Here is a 26,714-nt window from a genome sequence, read left to right on the forward strand (position 1 = left end):
TTATATAGCCTGCATCCTAATTACATATTTATTTTAATTTTCTTTACTATTTTTAAAATCGCTTCACCATTCAACTTTCTTTCCTCCTTATACTGTGTATTCATTAGGGAAAGGAGAATTTTGGTTTAATACAATGAGAATTAGTCTTAGAACAACAATATTCCTTGGGATTTTTTTTTCTTTCTTGTTTTTTAACTGAACATACATGTTGAAGACCAAAGTTTGGAGAAGACTCTTGAACCAAGGAAATATACATCTGTGAGAACAGCAGTAGGATGCCTGTGATTAAGAAATGATAAGTAATTGTTCTTTCCTTCTGAGCTAATAAGACAAATGATTGGGAATCATCAAATCAGGCTTGCATTGTTTCAGACACATTACCCAATATCAAGCCTTTGATATTACATGTATTTTAAGGATACATGTAATCTACAGAAAAGTATGCAGGAAGGGTGCCTGGGTGTCTCAGTCAGTTGAATGTCCAACTCTTGATTTTGACTCAAGTCAGGTTCTCACAGTTCATGAGATTGAACCCAAGCTCACTGCCTGGAACCTGCTTGGGATTCTCTCTCTCCCCCTCTCTGCCCCACCCCTGCTCATGCTCATTCTAAATAAATAAATAAACTTAAAAAAAAGAAACATATAAAGGAGAGAGGGGTGGAGGAATTCAGTGCAGCTCCCCAGATCCCCACAGGATGCATCTCCAGCCCATATCTAAAGAATAGGTCTCTGTATGAAATGGATAGTCACCTGGTTTAGAAAAGCATCTCCATTTTGTACTGAAATAGCTCACATGTGACAGTTCCCAGACAGCATACCTCATTAATCATGGATATTTTTTATTTAATTACCAAAGGCAAACCTAAACCAGGGATAGTCCACTAATGCATTTAAAGGAGAATTATTCTCCTATCAAATGTCATTAATTTGTTTTTAGGACATCTATTCTCTGAGGATTCACACTGAGGTTGGGTGATGTTCACCTTTCTTCTTTAAAGCTAAGGAGGGTCTCTCTAGTAATGCAAAAAGGAAACATGCTGAAGGTAAATTTTAACTCCCTACTCTAATCTCTGTCCTCAGTCAGTATCTTCATATATCTAAGATACATTTTAATTATCTGTTTTACATCTTGTGTTATATTTTCTACAGAGACTAATCTTACGAATACCATGACAATAAATGGGATTTGCCTCATGCAATTTTAAACAGGAGTTTCCTTTGCAAAGCTTGTTAAACATGATGATATCCCTTTTGAGTTGTTTGAATATTCTTTTGTCAGCACAATTACTCTTATTCCCCTAGTGACAATAGTCATTTGAACTTTTTATACATTGGTATAAGCATTTATTCAATGTGTAATTTTTTTAAGGCCAACTTCATTTTCCGGACAAACTGTTTTCAGAGTCCCTTCATTAAGCAGTGGCTTCAGTTTATATCATAAAATATTTTCTCTGCCTAGAGAATTATGATTTATACAGACTAGCTCTAATTCAATTCTCTAAATCATGTGTTCATCATATAGTTTTGGTAGAAAGACTAATGTAGCAATTTCCCTACATACCACACATTCTACTACTGACTGAGATGGTGACCAAAGACCATTATTCTGTTAATTCTGTGTTATATTTGATTTGTGGATGTAAAAACATGCCAGCTATCATCGGGAAGGGTTTAGGACTTTGGCTTTCCAGTGTTAGGACTGTGTCATCCAGTCCATCCATAACCGGATGGAGATGACTCAACTCTGCTTCTCTATTCAAATTCAGCATGTTGCACCATAGAGAAGAGTTCTTTTATCTGAGATACTGAGGCCATTAGAAAACAATGCTGAAAGCCACACTTCTTTGTGATGACCCACACAGTTGAACTTCCTTTGTTTGCCTTTCTACACCACAAAGCCCCAAAGGCTACGCATGATATCTGGTAGCCTTTCCTTGTAATGAACAAGCTCCCTTCCACCATTCTTGACAACTCTGCTAAAGTTATTATTAAATTAATGCATACAATTAGAGCTTCATTTTCTTTCAAGACCAATTCCTAGCCATTGCCAAGCTCCTGGAAAAGAGCATTTTTCTAATGTCCCTATTTGGATAAACAAGACATTTTCATCATGCTGGCAACCTTCTAGGAATGTTATTTCAATCCTACTCAGAATCTCCAGTTGGGTTCCTACTGTACCCAAGGGACATTTAAAACAATGGGGCCAGTGCTTACAAATCAGCACATACGTTTCTATGAGAGCAAAATGAGGGTGAGTTCAATATTTCTTCCGTGTGAATAACAAGTCCTGCGGTTTCTTTCTTCACCCGCTAATGATTATCATCAGATCTGAGAGGGAAAACTAAATGTGTTATTCTCTTGCCCTGAGATGCTCACCTAGAAATTGCACAATTGCATCTATTCCTGGTTTAGTAATCTTTTCTTATGAATGCCTTTTCCATTTGGTAGGTCTCCCATTCCTGTTTATTACTTTTCCACCTAAGGTTGACTTTTAAGCTTAGCAGGCATGTTATTTACCTACAGAGCTGGTAATAAAAGCTGCCTTACTAGCACTTTTCATCCACCCCTGCCCTCATTTCTAGGCATAGTTGGGATTTGCAGGTGGAAAATATTGGACAAGACCTGCTGCTCCATAATGAAATTGCATTTGTAGGTAGCCCTAATTAGTCTATGGGGGTTGGTCTTATGATTTATCCCAAAATACCTTTAAAAATACACACTCGTAAGTTCAGTGACATTAACATTAGGCCTTAGGCATTCTTTACATAGACAACATTTTTAAGCAGACGTGACATCACTGGATAAAAAAGAATGCAAGAACAATTTCCTTAGAGGGAAAGAGGAAGTGTTTTGTAATTGCATTCCCCCCCTTGTCCATTCTAGTTTAAACAGTTCTAGTTTAAAGACCTCACTTTACCTCCTCTCACACTCAAACTTAAGGACATATTCATTTAAACTATTAAGACAGCCCAAAGAGCCTTTCAGTCACCTTTTTGAATGACAAGTGTTTCAATTGCCTGTTGAGCAGAGCACTTCTCTTTGTGTAACAAGTACTGTGATATGCTTACAAAATCTGTTTCCTTGCTTCTATCTGTAGAGCAGTAAGTGCATAAAAACATGTGACTTCAGTAGAAGAAATATACTCAGGCCACATTGTTCTTCTAATCCTTTAAACGTATCCTCTGATGTTATACTTGTTATTTGATTAACAAAACTGAACTAAGAATCCCTGACAGGCCCCAGAACTCATATTTGTAACCCCTCGGGCTGCAAATAGAGGTAATGTGATATGCACTATGTCATGACCTAGTACTTAGGAACCATACCCACATCTGCTTTTTGTGTTGTTTAAGGAACACCATTTTATAGTAGTTTTGAGTCATAATTTAGACACAATAAAGTGTAAAGCTAATCTCAAGAGCTTGATGATGTCATATATGTTTATAGGTAACACACACACACACACACGCACACACACACACACACACACGACTACTTTTCAGGTCAAGGGATAGAGAACGTCCATCATTTCTAAAAGTGTTCTTTTGAGTTTACCAATCAATACAACAAGACTCTGGTATATATTATCAGAAACAAGTGTTGTTTTTGAACTTTATATCAATGAAATCATAAGCCTCTTTAAAATAATTTTAGTCACTGTAACATATTTGAGATTCATGCATGTTGTGGAATGCAACACCATTTTGTTATTATGGCTAAGCAGTACTGAATTTTATTGATATACATAATGTCTCATTTCTGCTATTGATCATCAGACTATTACAAATAAAATCTATATGAAAAATTTATGCAAGTCTTTGAAGTGGCCATTGGTATATGGATACATAACAAAGAGTGCATACACTTGGTCGAAGGGAAAATATATGATTGATTTTATTAGGAAATGCAAAGGAGGGTATCAGATCTGTGAAACAAGCCACCTTTCAAATTGAGCAGCGTTTTGCCAACCTATCCTTCTCAGTTTAATTTTTAATTTCAGGTTTTCTGGAATATGTGTAGTACTCCCCACTGAGCTCTCACAGTTGAAGCATTTTGACGAAGAGTAATGCTGTTGAGAACATGTTTATGTTTAATGACTATTCAAGTATTAACTGTAATGAAATGCCTGTTTTCCTTTGACCCATTTTGTATTGGCTGGATTTGTCTTCTGTTTATTTTTATTTATTTATTTATTTAATGCTTTATTTATTTTTAAGAGAGAGAGACAGTGTAAGCAGAGGAAAGGCAGAAAGAAAGAGACACACAGAATCAGAAGCAGGCTCCAGGCTCTGAGCTGTCAGCACAGAGCCCAATGCGGGGCTCAAACCCAGGAACCATGAGATCATGAGCTGAAGCCAGACGCTCAACTGACTGAGCCACCCAGGCGCCCTTTGTCTTCTGTTTATTGATTTGTAGTACTTTCATATTTAGAGAAATGAGTCCTTTGCTATTTTATACACTTACTCTGCAGTCTGTGGCCTCTCACTTTCTTTACATGGGCTCTTTTTTTTTTATATAAATTTGTATTTTTTGTTTTGCTTTTAATTAATAGACTTTATTTTTTTAGAGCAGTTTTGGGTTTAGTCAAAAACTGATCTGAAAGTCCAGTTTCCTCTCCATTAACACCATGCAATCGTGTGGTAGTGTTACAATTGATGTTAACCATATTGTTACATTATACTAAAGTACATAGTTTACATTAGGGTTCACTCTTTGCGTCAGTTCTCTGGGTTTTGACAAATTAATGGTGTCTTGTATCCACCATTATAGTGTCATACAGAGTAGTTTGCCCTAAAAATACTTTGTGTTGTATCTATTCCTCCCTCTCTCACTCTCCTGAATGCAACCACTGGTAATTTGATTCTCTCTAAAGTTTTGCCCTTTCCTGAATATCACATAGAATTATTCAGTGTGCAGTCTTTTCAGATTAGTTTCTTTCATTTACATTTAAATGTAACGTATATTTAAAGCTCCTTCACATCTGTCTTTTTTAAACTTATAATTGATTTGCTAAGAGTAGAGAGAAAAAGGAATACATAAAATGCTCAATAAAACCAGAAAAAAAGCAGAAAAAGATCAAATAAGCAAAAGAGAAATAAGTAACCAGTAATTAATAGAAAATAATTACAAATATAGTGGATATTAAATCAGTTATACGAATCAAACTCTTTAAATGTGAATGGTCTAACACACCAACAGTAGAGAGAGAGCAGATAAAAAAATACAAAACTCCACTATATGTTGTCTAAAATGAACCCACTTTAAGTATAAAGTGGGTTAGACTGATTAAAAGTACAGAGATGGAGAAAGATATTCCAAGCTAACAGTAATCTAAAGAAAGTTGGAGTAGTTAGATGAACATCAGATACAGCTAATATCAGAACAAGAACATTTATCAGGGATAAATAGAAACATTACATAATGATTAAAAGGTCATTTCTCCGAAAAGACCTTAATGTGTATGTACTTAACAGCAGAGCATCAAAACACATTGTCTTTTGATAAATATATATTTTATTTTTATTAAATAAAATATTATTTTATTATCTTTGTTGTTAGAACTTATTGATTTTGCGAAAGAAATATTTGCCTGTCTCAATATCATGAAGTCAAGGTCATGGTTTTTCCAAGGTGTTATTTGTGGCCCAGGTGTCATTTTTAAGTTTGTAATACATCTCAGATTAATTTTTGTGAGTTATGTGAGGTTTGGATGAATTTTCTTCTTTTCTTAAATTCTGATATCAATTGAGTTGCTATAAAATTTGCTGAGAATTCTTCCACAAAAAAATTTCATTGGCACCTTTTTCTAAAATCAAGTGTATCTGTGAGTTTATTTCTAGATTTCCTATTTTGTTCTCATTTGTCTATTTATTGCTTCACTCTCTTCATTATTGTAATTCTAGAATAAGTTTTGAACTTTAACAAAATAAGTTCTACGTTTTTTTCTTCCAATTTTCCAGGCTAATCTAGGTCATTTGCATTCTCATGTTAATTTTAGTTTCAGTTTATCAATTTGTTGTAAAAGGTAACACAAAATTTTGATATGATATATTCTACAAGAGATTTTCTATATGTACATATATACATATATATGTGGGAAACAAGAAATAGAATACAGAGCCTACATTAATAGGCCATGGGCCAGATATTTTTGTCAACTCCAATCCAATATAATGTATAGCATAATCTGATGAATGTTACATGTGTATGTGAAAAGAATGCATATTATACAGATGCTGAGTTCTGTGCTATTGAAGTATTATTGGGATTGATTTGGCCAATAGCACGGCCCAAAAAAGTCTCTATCTTTACTATTATTTGTCTTTTTGTTCTCTAATTATTCAAACTGGTATGTTAAATATCAAATTGGTATGTTATCTATATGTTGGATATAGATATTTGGATATTTATAGATACAACTGGTGTAGGTAAATACACAGATTAGTACTCGGCCATGTATGTCATTGTTCTGTCAGCTGAAAGCTTCTGAAAGCAACAACACCCTTGTAGCAGTAAACACATCTAGCATTCTGATCTCGATTTCTACTGTCATTCTCCAATAAAGCATACTCAGGCTTCCTGAAAAAACAGATGATTCTAGAAATATAACAGGAAATACTCAAGATGATTGTGGTGTATCTTATGTTGCCGGAAATTAAGGAAATGCACACAGACAATACACACAACAAAGAAAGGGATATGGCAAAAGGACACAAGAACTGACTCTAAGGGTTCCCAGAGGGCAAAACTGAAAAACTGAAGTATGAAATACACTGGTATCAGATAATAATCCAAAATATACTTAAAAATTCAAGAGTTCAAACTGACATAAATAAATAACAGTAAGTAAAGTGGAGATAACAAACAAGTCTCCCATGTAGAGAAATGTCAAATGATATACGAAGATAGGCTCCCTTCAAATAGGTATAACTCCCCACTCTTTAATGTTGGCAGAACATAGTGACTTCCTTTTAAAGAATACAGTAAGGGGAGACTGGGTGGCTCATCAGTTAAGCATCTGACTCTTGGTTTCAGCTTAAGTGATGATCTCACTGCTCATGGGTTTGAGCCCCACATTGGGCTCCACACTGACAGCACAGAGCCTGCTTGGGATTCTCTCTTTCCTTCTCTCTCTGCCTCTCACCCACTCATGCATACAGGATCTTTCTTTCTCTCAAAATAAACAAATACACTTAAAAAAATACAGTAAGGAAAGAGAGAAATACCATAACTTTATAGCACAGACACTGGACAACCACTAAGTCAACTAAGTTAATGTCAACAGTGATATATCATGATGAAAGAATATACCTTGAAACATTGTGATGAAAATGGTGCTTTACTATTGTGGTCTTTCTCCATATAACACATAATCCTAGAATAATCATGAGAAAGAACACAAGATAAGTCCCTATAAAGGGATATACTACAAAATACATGACATACACTCTGAAAACTATGGAGATAACAAAAAACACAGAAAGTCAGAGAACCTGTAATAGTACAAAGGAGTCTAAGAACCATGAAGACTAAATGTAATGTGAAGCAGATAAAAGATATGAGGTAAAAAGTAAGGGACTCAGAATAAGATATAGATTTTAATAATAACTTGTCACTATTGGTTCACTATTGTAACAAATGTACTATGAGTTAGTAACTGAAACTAGGTGTGAGGTATGTGGGAAGTGATAGAGATATCTTTGTAATTTTTCTGTAAGTAAAAAAATTCTAAAAACATTAATATACTCTACAGTATTAGGAGAACATGACTATTCTTTTACATTTATTGTTGTTTGCTGCTTTGATGATATGTGGGTAGTATTATGACTCACTGTGATTGTCTATTCTAAAATCTCATTATTTCAATTATATGTATCCAAAGTATTAATTTCTTATAAGAAACAAAAAGTAATCATTTCCATAATAAAATCCAACTGTGATTTGGATTGTCTAATACTTCTTTTAGTTTTATGACAAGAGTTTTTTTGAAATTTATTATTAGCTCCATGAACAATAATGATTATTATATCTTTCTGATATAATATCCCTTTTAGCATTATTAAGTTTCTTCTGTATTATTTCTTAAAGTCTATTTTGTTTAATTTTAATATAGCCCCAATTGCTTCCTTATAATTAGTATTTATGCCATTTTTATTTTTTTGCTTTAAATTCATTTGTACTATCATATTGAAAGCTCTACATATAATTATCTTTTTAGTGGAGTCTGATAGTCGAGGTTTTAGCCCACTAATATTGATGTAATCACTAATATGTTTGTGTATATGTCTACTGCTGGCCTTCTTGTTCTACATTTGTTCTAATTATTCACCATTTACCTCTTGTTTCTTGCCTTTGTTTATAGAAAAAAAGATTTCACTCTCTCTCCTCATCTTTCTCTCCTGATTAGTATTTGATTTTATTTCCACAGTTGCCATTTTAGCTTTATCTCCTTGTATTATTTAGCATTGCCCTGAGGATTAGAAAAGGATTATAAGGGTAAGGATTATATCCATCCTTTACTTATTCAAGTCTAACTGGAATATGATGGCATTACCGTATAATGTTAAAACTTTGTGAAAGTAGAATTCCATTTACTTTGCTATTATTGTTAAGTATGTAATGTTTAGTGTGCTATATAAATTTTAAAATATGTTAATGTTATACAAGATTTAAACAGCCTTTTTTCTTTTAAAAATATTTTTATTTATTTATTTTTTCTTTTTTTTGAGAAACAGCACGAGCAGGGGAGGGTCAGAGAGAGAGAGACACAGAATCCGAAGCAGGCTCCAGGCTCTGAGCTGTCAGCACAGAGCCCGATGCAGGGCTCAGACCCACTAACCATGAGATCATGACCTGAGCCGAAGTCTGATATTTAACCAACTGAGCCACCCAGGCGCCCTAAAAATAATTTAAAACAATCTCTTATACTAGCTCTTTAGCTCTCGTCAAAGCTCCTCATTTCTTTCTTAAGTCAAGGATTCAATTTAGCATTCTTTCCATTCAGCCTAAAGATATTTATTTAGTATTGCTTGAAGTGAAAGTCTTATTTCACATCTTTTTTCTCAAAATATTATCTCTTAATTTTTGAAGGTTATTTTTACAGTTCTGGTTTCTATTATTTCTAATATGAAATCAGCTGTCTTTCTTGTTATATTTTTTACTCTAAACTTATGTTTATTCCTTGGATGCTTTTAAGAATTTTTTGACCATTATCTCTTTTTTAAAATATTTTATTTATTTTTGAGAGAGAGAGAGAGTGAGACAGCATGAGCAGGGGAGGAACAGAGAGAGAGGGAGAAACAGAATCTGAAGATGGGCTCCAGGCTCTGAGCTAGCTATAAGCACTGAGCCTGACGTGGGACTCGAACCCATAAACCATGAGATCATGACCTGAGCCAAAGTCAGACGCTCAACTGACTGAGCCACCCAGGTGCCCCTATCATTATCTCTTAAAAAATTCTCTGTCATATTTTTTCTCCCTTTTGCAACTGCAAGTGCATGAACATTATTTCATTTACATGTATATCTGTTAGTAGCTCACATATTCGTATTGTCTGTGTTTCTGCTTCCATTGGGGAGATATAAGATAGATAGATAGATAGATAGATAGATAGATAGATAGATAGATAGATAGATACATGATAGGTAGATTTCAAAAACACATTCCTCTGGAACTTAGTAATTGATTTAGACTATATATTACTATATCCTGGGCATTGTAGATGATACAATGTTCTTGCCAAACATTGTTTTAAGAACTGATTGAATGAATCTATTTTAGTTTGTCTATTTTTAAAGAATTTTCATTTTTTAAGTTTTGTTAAATCCTGTTGATTTTTTTAAGTAAGCTGTATACCCAGTGGGGGGTTTGAACTCACAATCCCAAGACCAAGAGTCACATGCTCTACTGACTGAGCCAGCGAGGCACCTCTGTATTTTTTTTCTTATGATGTATTCTTCACTCATAGACACAGTCATTTCTCCTAAGGCCTGGTTTTTCTCAATTCTTAACACCCACAACATTCAGTTAAGACCAAACCAGTCTGGCCGTGCCCAAATTCCTCTCTTCCCATTCTTAGTAATAATGGGTGAAATTCTCTATTAAAATTTTAGACCCTCAGATATATTCTATGAAAGCCTCTGTGGACATGTGCACTATGTGATTCTACTATACTTACACAGATGCTGGTTGGAGCACTCTTTGTAACCTGTCCAGCAAATTGCTGCCACAGTATCAGCCCTGAACTCTGATCTCTGTTTTCTCTGCCGGGCACACTTGCTACTCTCAGTACATACTCCATATCCCTACAGCAAAATGTTCACCAGGCAGAATGCTAGAATGAATTTATAACTCATTTTGTTGCTTCCCTTCTGTTGTACAATTCCTGAAAACAGAGACTTCATGTAATTTGTCCAGATTTGTAATTGCCTACCATGAGAGGGTACATCCAGCTAATGCGTCTTTAGTCAAAACTGGAAATCTTTATGGCATAAATATATTGCATATCAGTGGTCTTATATTTTCATTTACCAAAAACTGCCTATTATTAGTTATACAGCCAATACTTAACACAAGTAGATTTAAAGATAACTAAATTTATCTGAAATGAAGAAAAATCTACCTTGAAGACTGATACACAACATACTATTTTTGAAAACATATTGGACATGTATTTTTACATCATTAAAACATCAGAAATATTATAAATCATTATTTTTAGTAACTGTCGGCTATAGCTCTTATGTCATTCCTCATTAAAAATTGAACAGAATTAAAAGATTCCAAATATATTTTTAAGGATATGTGAAGATTGTTGATAATAAGCGTTGGATGAGATGCCATACTTTTGAAATTAAAAACACTTTAGACAGGGGTGTCTGGTGGCTCAGTGGGCTCAGCACCCTACTCTTGCTTTCTGCTCAGGTCATGATCTCTTGGTGACGATACCATATATATGTATGTATTTCTGATAAGAAATTGGTTTACATGGTTATGGAGCCTGTCTTTAGACTCAGACTGGAAAATATCAACATCCAAGCTCAAACACAGTCATGCAGAGAAAGCACATTCTATTTCTCAGGTTTTTGGTAGATTGGATGATTCATATCTACAATGGGGAGAGTAAACTGCTTTACCTGACCCACCAATTCAAATAGAAATCTCATTTAGAAACACCTTCAGATACACTCAGAACAAAGTTTAAACAAAGATCTGGGCACCCAATGGCACAATCTGACACCTAAAATTAATCATGATAAGGCCACTTCTTCTTAACTTGGCACTCACACACATCTCCTTAAATCATGCATAATCTCAAAGAAAGATAATAACAAGGTCATAATTTTGGCTAACATAATACAACTATTCTGCACACAACTGAGATTACACTAACCCCTTCCCAGAAGAGGTTTAGTCCTTTAGTGATGTGTATTCTTTCCTTGATATCCTGTAACAAAAATACAATAATGTAAAATTAAAAATACATATATATTATGATATCAAGTTCATGTATCATATGTTACATGATAAAGGAAAAAGAGATGGGAAAAACAAAGAAATTTGTTTTGTTTATAAAAATATACACACAAATACAATCATAACAAAATAAGGAGGAAATACTCATGACAATGAGTCAATCTGTAACTAGCAACATTCTGTAACTAACAAATACTTGGTATTTGTAACTACTTTCCTCCACTACCCATTCTGTATTCCCTTCGTCTTCAGCAACCACCCACTCTGGTTGTGGCTCTTGATCTGGCAGAGTAATTCAAACTTTGATTCCTGAAGGGTCTGGAACATTCATAGTCTTTTATGGACTAGGTTGTTGTAGTTTTTCATTCATTTTCATAGTAATACTGAGATACTCTAGGGTTTCTCTTGTATTCTAAGCATACTCTTCCTCACTTGCATCTCCCTGTATAGTCAGACCAATCACTTTGGCAATACAGTAACTCTATTCTTTGCCTATTGATTCAGAGGCATGAGGAGTCCAACAATCTGAACTTACAATTCAATGAAATTATTGTTTGATCTCCTGGTGGAAAAACCCTGCCCCACTAGAACTAAGAACTCTAGGCTAGCATAGCATACGGTCTCAGAAACAGGGAATAAAAGTGTTGCTAGTGGGTTACTAGGGGTAAGAATGAGAGATGCCTCTCCCATATCCACTCCTTAATTCTTGTGAATCCTAAAACAACACCATTTGTTGGATGCTGATTCAGAGCACAAGCAGCCTTCAATATAAACCCACCCCAGCTCTGCAAGGTATCAGCGCATAGCTGTCACAGTAACAAGAGTCTTCAAAAGGTCATTCCGTCATTGTTCTTAGGTCAATGTGCTTAGGTCAATCAACTGCTTGGGATGGTGTGGACCATGACCATGGTAAGACCAGTGAATCCCAAGAGCATTTACTTATTGTTACACTTGTTTCATTGTGAAGTGATTTTTTTTTGATCAGAACGAATACTGTGTGGAATACAATGATGATGGATAAGACATGCTGTAAGTCTATAAATGGTAATTTTGGCAGAATCACTGTGTGCAGGAAAGACAAATACATATCAAGTTTTAAGTGTCTGTTCCAGAAGTAATGATGATGATGATAATGATGATGATGATGATGATAAACATTGTGCCAAGGCACCTAGGTGGCTCAGTAGGTTAAATATCCAACTCTTGGCTTCAGCTCAGGTATGATTTCACAGTCTCATGAGTTTGGGCCCACTGTGCTGGCAGCATAGAGCCTTCTTGGGATTCTCTCTCTTCTATCTCTCTGTGCCTTTCCTGCTCATGCTCTCTGTCTTTCTCAAAATAAATAAATAAACCTAAAAGAAAATCAGCATTTTACCTTCCAGGATGGAGGCATTCCAGTGTAATTGACTAGCATCCAGGAAGCTGGATGATCACCCAAGGAAATGGTACCATACTGGAGGTTCAATGTTGATCTCTACTGCTTGCACATCGGGCATTCAGCAGTAACTATGGCCAGATGGTCCTTAGTCAATGGATGATCATGTTGCTAAACTCATATATAACTTCCATTCATGCCACCATGGCCACTTTGTTCATGAGCCCACTAAGAAATGACAAAATTGGCTGAGGAAAGAGATTGACTTGTATACACACAAAAAGTCATCCTATATTCTCAAGTGCTGCACCTCATTCAAAACTAGCAGCTTTTCAGGTGTTTCAGTAAATGGATAGAAATAACATATCCAAATGAAAAATATGCTACCTCTAAAGACCACTAGGTATTGTGCTCCTGTTTTGTTTGGAGGATGGTACAGATATAGCAATTTATCTTTTACTGTAGGATGCATTTAGCATTGCACTGGGCCCACAATTAGACAGACATCAGGTAAAACTCCATTGATCACGTGACTTCCTCATACCTCTACTCTGGTTGGCAGATCACACTGATTTGGGTTTTCTGGAGTCAATGAGAATTCAGAGCTAGTGTCCAGTACCCCCCCACATGTCTGATTATTTCCTTTTTTCCAGTGCACAGTTACCTTGGTAAAAAGGCATAGGCCTATTTGAGGAAGGCCAGGAGAAAGACTAATAGTATGAATGTTTGGGCATGTACTGAGGACCTTCCTCAAGAAGACTTGAGCATCCTTTTCATTCAAAGGGTGTGGGTCTGTTAACTGGCTCAAATCTGGGGATGGACAGAGGAGTCATGAGTCTCTTGTTTTTATAGTTCAAGTTAGTCTTCTGTTTCTTGACCTTGAACTCTTCTGCTTTTACAGATCAAGGGAAAGTTTGGTAGACTTCTCTCTATCTATTGCACTTCTAGAAACAGTGTGATCAACTAGCCAATGTCATAGGTCTGAATGAGTCAAACTATTCTGACTGCTGCTTTGACTCTACTGTCCTTTATGGTAATCTTGCCACTGTTTTGTTGTTGTTGTTTTGTTTTTGTTTTTGTTTTTTGGCAATTGAGTGCTGCCACTTGGCGCCAGCCACTTTGAGATCTAATGATTCCCACTGCATTTAGGTTACCCAATTCAGTGACTGTAGTTAGTATGGTGAGCTATGGCCTACAAAGAGGAGTAATCACAAAGCTCTTTAGTGATGCTGGGCTCCTATGCAAATTTACTTCTCATAGTAGAGGTAAAGGTATATCTTCTAGACCCTTGCAGTGTGGGTATATATGTTTTAAAACATCACTAACATAATTTAAATTTTTAGCTTATTTTACATGTACATTTAAATTTTTTCAAATTGATAAAAGCAACTGTAGCTGGCAAACTATGATACTGCTGATTTTGTACAAAACATGATACTGTTGAACAATAATAGATTGCATTTTAAAACATTATCTATGGTTTATTGTGCTATCAAGGTTTTATTTAAGTTTAGGAGAGGCAAATAGGTTATTTCTAGAGAGAGGACTACTTGGTACATTGAGATTTGAAGAAAATAACTATTTTGGTACTCATATCTTTTCAGGAATTTTGTGTGGGCTTTATTCTATAATAGATAAGCAACAGTCATAAGATTTCTATTTTATTTTGTTTCTTTGATCCTATAAAATTGGTGAGGGTTGGTTTCAGATATAAGACATTATATTTACGTTATGATAGGCTTTACCCCTTGATTTCTATCAACCGTGTGTAACTGAAAATTAATAATGTATATGATGGAAAAATCCAGATTTTAAGATAGCATTTTTTTGTTAGATTGACCAGATAATAAATATTGTGAGTTTTTATTCTTAAAATGAAATTGTAAATTAGACACTGCTTTAAAATATGTTCGACTTTATGTGACATAATTCTTTTAAAATGGTATTTTATTTTATTTTATTGTGGCATTTTAAGTTAAGAGAATAAAGAGTACACAGAAAATATCATGGCAAGAAATAGAATTGATAGGAATAGGATATAAATCTAAGTTATGATTTCAATATGTGAATGACTAAAATAATTTTATCATCTTATTGCAAATATTTCATTTTGTAATTAAAATTTAATATTTTCAGACCACAAACTTATTCTGAAAATCTTGTAGTTCCATTTCTATTTTAATTTCTCTGTGGATACCATATTCAGTCCCAGCAGCATAACTGTAATACTGAAGTTTCCGTGACATTTTTAAAAATCAAATATAAAGTCATTCAGAGAAAATTGTAGTGATTATGATTACCATGTTTGGCTGAATTTTTTTTCAGACTTCAAAATACTTTAAATGAGGAGAAATGTTTGAAAAGTGAATGGTTTCCATTGGTGTGTGAGTCCAAGTAAGATATAAAAATATAACTCCCAGGGCAGCTGGATGGTGCAGTGGGTTAAGCGTCCTACTCCTGATCTTGCCTTAGGTCATGATCTCACAGGTCATGAGTTAAAGTCCCACATCAGGCTCTACCGTGATGGTGCAGAGCCTGATTGGGACCTGTCTCTCCGCATCTCCCCCACTTGTGCTTGCACTCTCACTCTCTCTCTTTCAAAATAAATAAATACAAAACACATATATAGTCCAATGTACCACTGGTCACAGCCTACATAACCTGCAGAAAGAAGGAAGATCTCATCTTGCCTCAGCAACAACCCACTAATTAGCACTTGCAGCCAATGAGAAACTGACACAGCCTCAAAGCCTTGTTCTTCTCCAATGAACTTTTGTTTAAAGCAATCTCCCTCAATTTCCTCCTAAAACCTAAAAAAAACTGACCTTCTCTTTGTCTCAGATTTGCCTATAGCTTGCCACAGTTTGTTTGTTCTGAATTAGAGTTCTTTTGCTCTTCTGTTCTTCTATTCATTTTTCTAAAAAATACCTGGATTTTTTAGGTTGACATATTATAATTATGTTAAATACATGTACATGGAAAACTAATAAGAGGATATACAAAAAAGTAAAAATAATTTGTATCTGTGTATATATGTAAAATTTCCATTGACAGTTGATTTAAATTCCAGTTAGCATACAGTGTAATATTAGTTTCAGGTTTAGAATTTAGTGATTCAACTTTTACATACAACACTCTATGCTCATCATGGTGTCCTCCTTAATTCCCATCACCTATTTCATCCACTCCCCCCACCTACTTCCCCTCTGGTAACCATCACTTTATTCTTTACAGTAAAGAGTCTGTTTCTTGGCTTTCCTTCCCCCACACCTCTTCCATGTTCTTTTGTGTTGTTTCTTAGATTCCACATGAGTGAAATCATATGGTAATTGTTGTTCTCTGACTGAGTTATTTTGTTCAGCATAACACTCTCTAGTCTATCTACATTGTTGTAAATGGCAAGATTTCATTATTTTTATGGCTGAGTAATATATATATGTGTATATATATGTGTACATATATATATTTAAATATCACTATGTATCACTTCTTTATCCATTCATATCCATTCATATCCATTTATATACATATATGAATATTTATATATTTATATATACATGTATATATTTAAATATCACTATGTATCACTTCCTTATCCATTCATTAATAGACATGGACATTTGGGATTTTTCCATAATTTGGCTATGTTGGTCATGCTTCTTTAAATTTCAGGGTGCATGTATTCCCTCAAATTAGTATTTTTGTATCCTTTGGGTCAATACCGAGTAGTGCAGTTACTGGATTGTAGGATAGTTCTATTTTAACTTTTTGAGGAAACTCCATACAATTTTCCAGAGTAGCTGCACCAGTTTGCATTCCCACCAACAGTGCAAGAGGGTTCCCTTTTCTCTGCTACTTTGCCAACACCTCTTGTTTCCCATGTTGTGGATTTTAGTTATTCTGACAGGTGCAAGATGATGACTCATTGTAGTTTTGATTTGTATTTCCCTGATAATCAGTGATGTTGAGCATCTTTTCATGTGTCTGTTAGCTGTCTGCAGGTCTTCTTGGGAAAGATCTATTCATGTATTCTGCTCATTTTAACTGGATTATTTTGGGAGGTGTTGAGTTCTTTATTTATATTGCATATTAACACTTTATCAGAGATGTCATTTGCAAATATCTTTTCTCCCATTCTGTAGGCTGATTTTCAGTTTTGTTGAGTGTTTCTTTCATTGTACAGAAGCTTTTCATCTTGATGAAGTTCCAACAGTTCATGTTTGCTTTTGTTTCTTTTGCCTCTAGTGACATGTCTAGTAAGAAGTTGCTTTGTAAGTAAGTTATTGCCTATGTTCTCTTGTAGGACTTTTTATGGTTTCAGGTCTCATATTTAGGTCCTTAATCCATTTTGAATACTTTTGTGTATGCTGTAAGAAAGTTGTCTAGCTTCATTCTTTTGCATGTTGTTGTCCAGTTTTCCCAACACCGTTTGTTAAAGAGACTGTCTTTTCCCATTAGATATTCTTTCCTATTTCTCAGACCAACTGACCATATAGTTGTGGCTTTATTTCTGGTTTTTCTATTCTGTTCCATTGACTTCTTTTTTTTTTCTATTTTGTGCCAGTATCATAATTACTACAGCTTTGTAATATAACTGTAAGTCCAAAATTGAGATGCCTCCAAATTTGCTCTTTTTTTTATAAGTTTGCTTTAGTGATCCAGGGTTTGTGGTTCCATACAGATTTTTGGATTGTTTGTTCTAGCTCCATGAAAAATTCTGTTGGCATTTTGATAGAGTTTACGTTAAGTGTGTAGTTTGTTTTGGGTGGTATAGACATTTCAGTGACATTTGTTCTTCCAACCCATGAGCATGTAATGTCTTTTCATCTTTGTGTCATCTTGAATGAAATCCTAGCAATTTAAAAGAATAATATCAATCTTTCTCTTTGGGATTTCATAGTTTAGTGGACACAGTAAACAATTTCATCAAATGTGATGGATGTCATAATAGGACAATGAAATATGGTTTGTAACCACATAGCTGGCATATGTGTTCTAATCTGGAGAGTAGAAAAGGTCATCCCAATTTTAAATGACATACAATATTTAACTAGGAGACAATGCAGAGAAGAGAAAGGGTGTTAAAGGGTAAGAGGAAAATATGCAAACATCAAGAATGAAAACCGGAACACTTTTCTCTGACAAGGCAAAAGAATGCAATTGGTTGGTATAGATTCATAATGAAGTGGGTACAGGTGGCAGAGATGTATCTGGAGAAGAGGATAAAATTATGAAAGATGTAAAAACAAGGCGATTGAGTCCAAACAATTAGAATAATAACAAAAGGAAAGATTATTTTTTAAAAGACAGTTATGTCTTTTTAATAGAACAGGCTTAGATTAAACACACATGCACAAACACACACACACACACACACACACACACACACCAATTTGCCTAATATAACACAAAAATTTGCATGAGTCTAACTCAGGTTTGTAAGACTTCAGATTCATGTTTCTGTTGCACTGGACCTTGTTGAAGATTTTTAAGCTAAGAGGTAACATAAACAGACTTGTGATGTTGAAAATCACCTTCTTGGGTGGCTCAGTTGCTTAAATGTCCAACTTCGGCTCATGTTATGATCTCAGGGTTTGTGAGTTAAAGCCCCACATCAGGCTGTCAGCACAGAGCCCACTTTGGATCCTCTGTCCCTTTCTCTCTTTGCCCCTCCCCTGCTTGTTCTCTCTCTCTCTCTCTCTCTCTCTCTCTCTCTCTCTCTCTCTCTCAAAAATACATAAACATTAAAAAAATTGTTTAAAAAAAAAGGAAAGAAAAGTCACTAATAGAATGGAGAACTCTCTGGAGTAGAGTGAGAGGGGTGGCAGACATTAATTAGGAGATTGCTACAGTGGTCCAGATAAGATACGATGCAAGTCAAAACCATAGAGATGGAGACATATAGATGGATGGGGAAGAGGTTTCAAAGAAGACTGCATATGATTATTTTGGCATTGGGATTAAAAGTAAAGAACAGTAAAATATGCATCCCAAGTATGTTATTTGGGCTACCATAAAAAGACTATTTAAATAGGCAAATAAATCAAAGATAGAATGGGACACAGAAATAGGTGGAGCCAGGAAGTAATGGGAATTGTGGAGTATATGACGAAAGACAACATAGCAGGGACAGACTAGTTAAGATTCAAGTTTCAGAATAGAGTAAGGTTTGAAACAATGTTAAGATTTTTTCCAATTCTCAATTTCTGTGAATACATGCTCTCTTTAAAAGAACTCAGTAAACTGTCTCCTATATTAAGAAGTCTATTTTTTAGATGGTTATGTATCAGAAGAAAGATGATTATTAAAATATGTACATGGCCAGTGCGAAAGCTCTGTGTTTTTTATATATCACTTGAATTTTAAAGAAGTCTATAAAATATGTACATTTCCAAAAAATAAAGGAAAAATAAAAGAAGGACATCCTGGTTGAAAGTGTACTCTCCCAAAGTCATATAGAGAAGAATCTTTGAAATAAAATTATGTCTCTCTGTTTGGTCTCTCTGAAGACAGAGCCTGTGAATCTACAACTATTATACTGATGGGAGGTAAAATCACTTTGCAGTTATGGTATATATTCTAAACTTACCGTGAAAAGTTCAGAAAGTCTCACATCATCTCTGAGTTTAGTAATATTAAATGTAATCAGAGTACATCAATATTTTATACTCAAGTTCTAGGTTTATGGATTTTTTTTCCGTGCTAATGTTCCAGGGTTTAAATCTTTGAATCATGCAACACTGTGTTTCGAAAGATATGTTCAGTTTTATTTTATTGTAAACTTAGTCCCCTATGATCTGAAAATGTAATTATTTAAAATTTTTGAGAATGATAAACTGAAATAGTTAGTATTCTCAAATGAAAATTAAGATAACCACTATAATTATTACTTTAGTGATGTTATATGGAGATGAGTTGATATGTGCCAAAATTATTTTTTTCTGTAATAGCAATGCATGTATTTATAGAACTTTTCTTTTCTGCCTCTCTGAAGCTTCACACTGACCAAGATAAAGGAGATGGAAATTTAAAATACATATTAACAGGAGATGGGGCTGGCAGTCTGTTCGTTATAGATGAAAATACAGGAGATATTCATGCTGCAAAGAAATTAGACAGAGAAGAAAAATCCCTATACATCCTTCGTGCCAAGGCTATAGACAGAAAGACCGGGCGGCAGGTGGAGCCTGAATCTGAATTTATTATTAAGATCCATGATATCAATGACAATGAACCAAAATTCACAAAAGACTTATACACTGCCAGTGTTCCTGAAATGTCTGGAGTCGGTAGGTATATTTTAATCCATGTAAATTAACATGCTTCTTTGTTTGTTTGCTAAGGTAATAATTATGGACATAGAGTTACCATATATGGTCCTTTCAATATAAGAACTATAACTGAAAACTACTATTTAGTTTTAACTATTTCACTTCTAATTATTTTCAATTGTATATATTTTAATGATTCCTACTATGTTGTAACTTACACCTGAAATGATAACTAAAAATACAATCTAAAAATATGATTACTGAGAACTGTTATTCTACCCCATTTCTACCAACACCTTCATCTCTACTCAACTGCCATTCCAATAGCAGTCCAGATGAATGTATTTCTACTTGAAATATAAAAAGGATATCAAATAGTGTCAGCAGTTTTGGACAGTTTTGTTTGCATTATTCTGCATAATAATTAATACTTGCATTTGACAAATTTCTTTTGATCATCTTATTTGATCACTGAAACAACTTCATGTGGAAGGCATGGGAAATAGACCTTTAAATCCCTATTCTGTTAATTAGAAACCAGGATTCTAAAAGATTTAGCAACTGAATTAAGATCAAATAAACTGGTAGCTTAATAATATTCCAAGTCTTTTAATGTTATTTTAGTTGTGTTCTACTACCAAATAATAGTTTGTCATGCAAACTGAAAATAATTGTTTCATTTTTTAAGGCTTCCCACAATTTTAAATAACATCTGTTATTGTCTAATTTATCTGTATGTGTATGTTTAGATTTCTTAATAAAATAAGAGCTATTAAGTCATTACATATTTAAAATGAAATGGTATAAACCTGCTATACTATCCAAAATATGCAACTGATTTTCAAAATTTGATTCTACGTAGTTGAATATTATTTCAAAATCAGTGATCAGCGATTAACTTTGAAACTATTACAATTAGTACATGTTTCAGTCTAAAATAGTTTTTTTATCAGGAAAGACAAAATTATATCCACCTTTACTGAGTGAATAATGTAAAAGTTTTCTTAACTGTGTGTGTGTGCCATCTTAGCTGGAACAATCAGGGGTTTGTAAAGAAGTTATTTCCTTTCGCCTCAAATGAAATCTTATCCATCTGAGAAAAAAGTCAGTTCTATTGTCTTTCAGGTATTCATTCCAATAATATGAAAGGGATTTATCAAATTAGATTGGAGTTTTATGAAATCATAAAGCCTAGGATAAAATATGAGTTGTGTTTTCTTTAATACTTTAAAATATGTTAGCCTGGTATAGATCCATGGAAAGTATTGGATTAATTCACAAGGTCAACCAGTGGACTAATATAGATATATATCATGATCTCTTTATTGGTTTGTATTTGAGATGAAGATACATCTAAAATTATACTTTCCATTTCAACTTCCTGTTGATGAGTATTCTAATGCAGTTTGGTTTTCTGGTTAACACCCTTTAACTTTTTAAGACATTATTGTTTATCCTGCAAATATGTTATTTTGCCAGGTATTTTGACACTTAATAGTACAAAAACTTCCACTCATCCTTATGGAAATAGATTTGATATACCTATAGGAATAAAAAGTATAATTTGGAAGATGGATATTTGAGTCTGACACATTTTGATAATAAGTGATTTATAGTTAAATAACAAAATTTTCAAAGAATTACCTCATTTTAAAAACCAGAATATTTATTTATCAGAGACTATTAATATTTAAACTCTAATACATGTATTTTTATCTCATATTATTTTGTGCTGTTTAATGGAATAGTATCTCTCATTCTGTATATTCCGATCATTTATCTAATTCAAACATATTCTGTCTCATCTAAGTTACATTAACACTTATCAAACATGTAATAAGATCAGCTCTAGAATAAGCACTTATATATTTTATTTTAAAAAAATCTTTGCTTGTTCAATACCCATAAAATACAGAATATATAAGTTTATACATGAAAGAAGGCTTGTAGATTATTTTGTCCAAAATCCCTTCCTGTACAGCAATCTATATTTATATAAACTTTAAACTGTGGCCAGTTCAATTTCTTATTGTTGCAGTCTTAAAAATGAGATTTTGGTGGGTTGTTTGGGTGACTCAGTCGATTAAGCAGCTAACCTTGGCTTGGGTTATGATCTCCTGGCTCGTGAGTTCGAGCCCCTTGTTGGGCTCTATGCTGACAGCTCAAAGCCTGGAGCCTGTTTCAGATTCTGTGTCTTTCTCTCTCTCTACCCCTTCTCTGTTCTGTCTCTCTTTCTTTCTCAAAAATAAACATTAAAAAATTTTAAAATGAGGATTTGGGTCATTTTCAATCGCATTGCCTCTCTGCCTATAATTCCAACAAAACAAAAAGCAAAACAGAAGAATAAATAAACAAACAAACAAAATAACCCAACATAGAGCTCTATGGTCTGGTTGCAGCTTTTCATATTAATAAAAGAAGATTTTACACTTAGAGATAAATCTTGATCCTATTTATGGAGGAAAGTTATTAGTAGTACTAAGATTGACATCTCTGTATTAATTGCTTCCTGTTTGGCTCACTCAGAGACCTTGTATGTGTACCTTTTTTAAAAAATATAAATGTTCAAATTATACACACCATGTAAGACACTACATTTGGTTTAATAACCTATTTTAATAAATAAGTAAAAATGAGCCCAAAAGAGTTAAACTGGCTTGCCCCAAAACATAGTTTATTGCTATAATATTGTAAACAGAAAAAAATTTAATAAATTCAGGGAAAGCTGGATAATTTTAATGCCTTACTATTTTTCCTCACTGTAAAATGATTATGCTTATTATGCAAAATATAATTTGGAACACTTCTAATTTTATTAGATTCCTAGTAATTCCTCAAAAGCAGCCTTTTCTTAGAAAATTTTATTCTCTTAATTCAAATGCCCCTCTCAATAAAATTAAATCCAAATAAGAGGAAAGGGAGTGAGTGCATTTTTCATTAAGATTTTTAGATGTTAATATATAAAACATGTGTAAATAAAGTCTATAAATTTTATATTTAGAACTTATATTGTTTTTTGTGGTAATTATGTTTTAAGGGGAAATAAATATTAATTTACTATAATTTCATAGATGTTATCTCTATAATTTTACTGATACAAATAATCAAATGCAGATTAAAACTAAAGGATGGTACTACACTGAGTTAAGGCCCGTGCATAATCAGACAACAAAAACTGTTTCTATTAGTGAGGTAATGCACAAGGATTTAATTCCAATCTGACTTTCTTACTTTCATTATATTAGTGATTTTGACTTAAACCAGAGTTAAAAAAAAACTATTACCATTAACTTTTGGGGGTAAATAAAGTCTTATAAAATAAAATGAAATTTCTTTATTATTATCCTACCCTTCTCCCCAAAATAATACTCCCCAATGGTCTCCTCTATACTGTTCTTTTCTTCCTATTTTTGTCTGAATTGTCTCTCCTGTTTCACTTACAGCAACTCCTCTTCTTGCTCTTTCCCTCTGCCCCTACTTCTTTCTGTCAAAGCCACACGCCACATTCCATTGTGTTGCTCAGAATCACTTTTTAGTTAAAATTAAATGACCCTAATTATTTGTTGAAGTCTTAAATGCCTTAGATCTTCTGATCAGAACACATAATCTGGAAAGTATTTAAGGATATATAATGAAGAAAAATGGGATACACTGATTTAAGTATTTATAGCAGATCCCAACTTTTTATATTTATTTATTTATTTTTTAATTTTTAAATGTTTTTATTTATTTTTTGAAACAGAGAGAGACAGAGTATAACAGGGGGCGTGGCAGGGAGAGAAGGAGACACAGAACCGGAAGCAGGCTCCAGGCTCTGAGCTAGCTGTCAGCACAGAGCCTGATGCGGGGCTCGAACCCACGAACGTGAGATCTGACCTGAGCCGAAGTCGGAGGCTTAACCGACTGAGCCACCCAGGCGCCCCTATATTTATTTTTTTTTGGTCTTTATACTTTGATTAAAGATTATCTATCACCTTTCTATATTTGCACGCATTCATCTTCATCTCGGCAAAGCCCTACTGTGTAAATTTGCTGGGTTTGGATGCATATGTGCTCATTGACTGGTTATTTCCCTACACTGGTCTCTCAAAAACTTACCGGTTCCTCTCCTACACCATCTCCTCAACAAGAAATCCCTTTGCTGATTTCACAGATCATACATCCAACTCATCAATGAATCCTTTATGACTTAGCCCAAGTCCTTCCTTACTGTTCCCTGCCTGTGGATCCAATGATGTGTCTAATCACAGCCATAATGCCAGAGAAGCCATTTGGTGAAGAATTTAGAATGGAATTTCTTTCCTCAGACCGCCTGGGGTGGATCTCATTCTCTGTCACCCACCAAGTGACCATGAGCAACTTCTATATATCTCTAGGCCTATATCTTATGTTTATCATAAGAATAATCATACAAATTAAGGGCTGGTTATTTGGCCTAGTCCACCTTACATTCTGAAAGTGTTCATTCTCATTATGCTTTCTACTAGAAAATATGCTGGGTTTCTAGATAAAATCTGAATAGAACCAGACAGGGCCCTTACCTTTGGAGAGATTACCTCACACGCTACAAAGCCTGAAAATAACAAATATGATAAATTTGTCATGTAGGCTTCACTATAATTTATTTTTGTTTAATATAAAAGTAAAAAACTTATTTTAAATTATTTGAGAACAAGGGAAAATTATAAATATTTCAAAATATTCAGGAGATAAAAATCAGATCTTTTAATTTATCTTTATAAACACATATTTATGAAAATGGTATAAAAAATAGAAGCGCTTTCTAATTTTATTACTAAATGGTATGAACTGATAATAAGTCACTGCATTTATGAAAAAAAGTACAGCTCTCCAACATGCTAGATACCTCTCTTTTTTAATTCTGCTATTATAAATGTCCTAATATTAGGCTGTCAGTGTTTATCAGTGTTTAACATCATTCCTAACAATTATCATGATTCTATGAGAATGGATCATATTTTACATAGCGTCTTTAAGACATTTTAGTCACATTACAAAATTTATCTTTATTATTTAGATTTAATTATTTTTTTCTTTTTTAGGTCAAGAATTTTTAGATATGTTCAAAGATCACATGCCTACAATAAAAAGCAAACAATAGAAAACAACTTTAATAGCAAAATACATTATTAAAAGTGTCAAAAGGTACAGAGGAGTGTTTTTACCTGTTTTCACCATGAAATGATACCCACAGGAAAAGAAAAAAGAAACTAGTTAGCAAAATACCTGTGATGAAATTGAGGAATTCACTACTTGCACTTAGCATATTGATTACACTTAATAATTTATGTTTCCAACAATCCTCAAGTATGAAAACTATTATCTAATATATGTTCACATAAATTATATATAAAAATTCAATATAAATTAGAAAATCGCTTTAGTTGAACTTCTAAACATTACTGTTTTCTATTGTCTCATACATATTATAGTATAATACAACTATTATTTCTGCCTTGGTCTAGCTAGGGCACGAGTGAGTGTTCTTTAAGTGGTAAGAAGTGCACTGGATCGACTGAGTGACTTGTAGTGTGTCTTCTCACAGGACATCAATTCCACTGCACCTGAGGAAACCGAAGCCTCCAGAGATAGAGCTCAAGTTTTCTATACTAATTAATTTTGAAGAAACATAAAAAAGACTGCTGCTAGATTCCTGTGTTAATATTCAGATACACTGATGGGAAACGAGCTGTTAGTTTAATCTTAATGTACAATTAATAAATTTTGAGACTTTGCATAAGCATATACATGCAAATTTTGAGAAACATTCACTACAACTAAATTAGACCAGTTCTGAATGTGTGACATATGTAGGGTTTTAAAGTAGGTGACATGGTTAGAATGGAACTTGCCCTGTCCTAAAGAATTTTATGTTTAAAAGTTTTTTTTAACATTTTTATTTATTTTTGAGAGACAGAGAAAGACAGATCATGAGCAGGGGAGAGGCAGAGAGAGAAGGATACACAGAATCGGAAGCAGGCTCCAGGCTCTGAGCTGTCAGCACAGAGCCCTACATGGGGCTCGAACCCATGAACTATGAGATCATGACCTGAGCCGAAGTCGGGCACTCAACCGACTGAGCCACCCAGGTGCCCCAAGAACTTTAAAATCTAGGTAGAATCAGAGTCAAACTTTGGAAAATTCTATGTAGTATACTAGAAAACGTCATACAAACTCATTGCCTAAGGGACAAATGGTTGGCTTTAATCAATACTAGTTTTACAACCAGGCTTTGAATCTTTATAGCGATTAGTGAGATATCAGAAAAACCCATTAATATTCTGCATTATGTTTAGCTCCTTTAAAATCTTTTTAACTTTTAAAGATATAAAATTGTGATAAAGTTAAAAAACAGTGGTTTCAGTTTTATAAAATAAAATTTAACAGAGTAGTGTTAAATTATAGTGTTGCATGTGACAGAATCTATATTTTCCTAATTTGGAGGAAATATCTACTGATTTACTTATGCTCAGCAAATAATATGTAGCTTATCAATAGATATAATCTATTTTTTATTTTAAGATTTTTTCAAAGGGAGGCCCTCGGGCGCCTGGGTGGCTCAGTCGGTTGA

At 33.9% G+C, this 26,714-nt stretch overlaps 1 protein-coding gene across 1 annotated transcript in view; it reads left to right on the plus strand.

The window, feature by feature from the left end:
* Positions 1 to 26,714, plus strand: part of CDH9 (cadherin 9) — a 128,782-nt gene that overhangs the window by 73,657 nt on the left and 28,411 nt on the right. The window contains exon 3 of the mRNA XM_029941547.1: positions 19,846 to 20,140. Within this exon, the coding sequence (XP_029797407.1) occupies positions 19,846 to 20,140 (295 nt within the window). The remainder of the gene's footprint in view (positions 1 to 19,845; positions 20,141 to 26,714) is intronic.

This window comes from Suricata suricatta, chromosome 6 (genome assembly GCF_006229205.1).
Source record: "Suricata suricatta isolate VVHF042 chromosome 6, meerkat_22Aug2017_6uvM2_HiC, whole genome shotgun sequence".
NCBI classification, from domain to species: Eukaryota; Metazoa; Chordata; class Mammalia; order Carnivora; family Herpestidae; genus Suricata; species Suricata suricatta.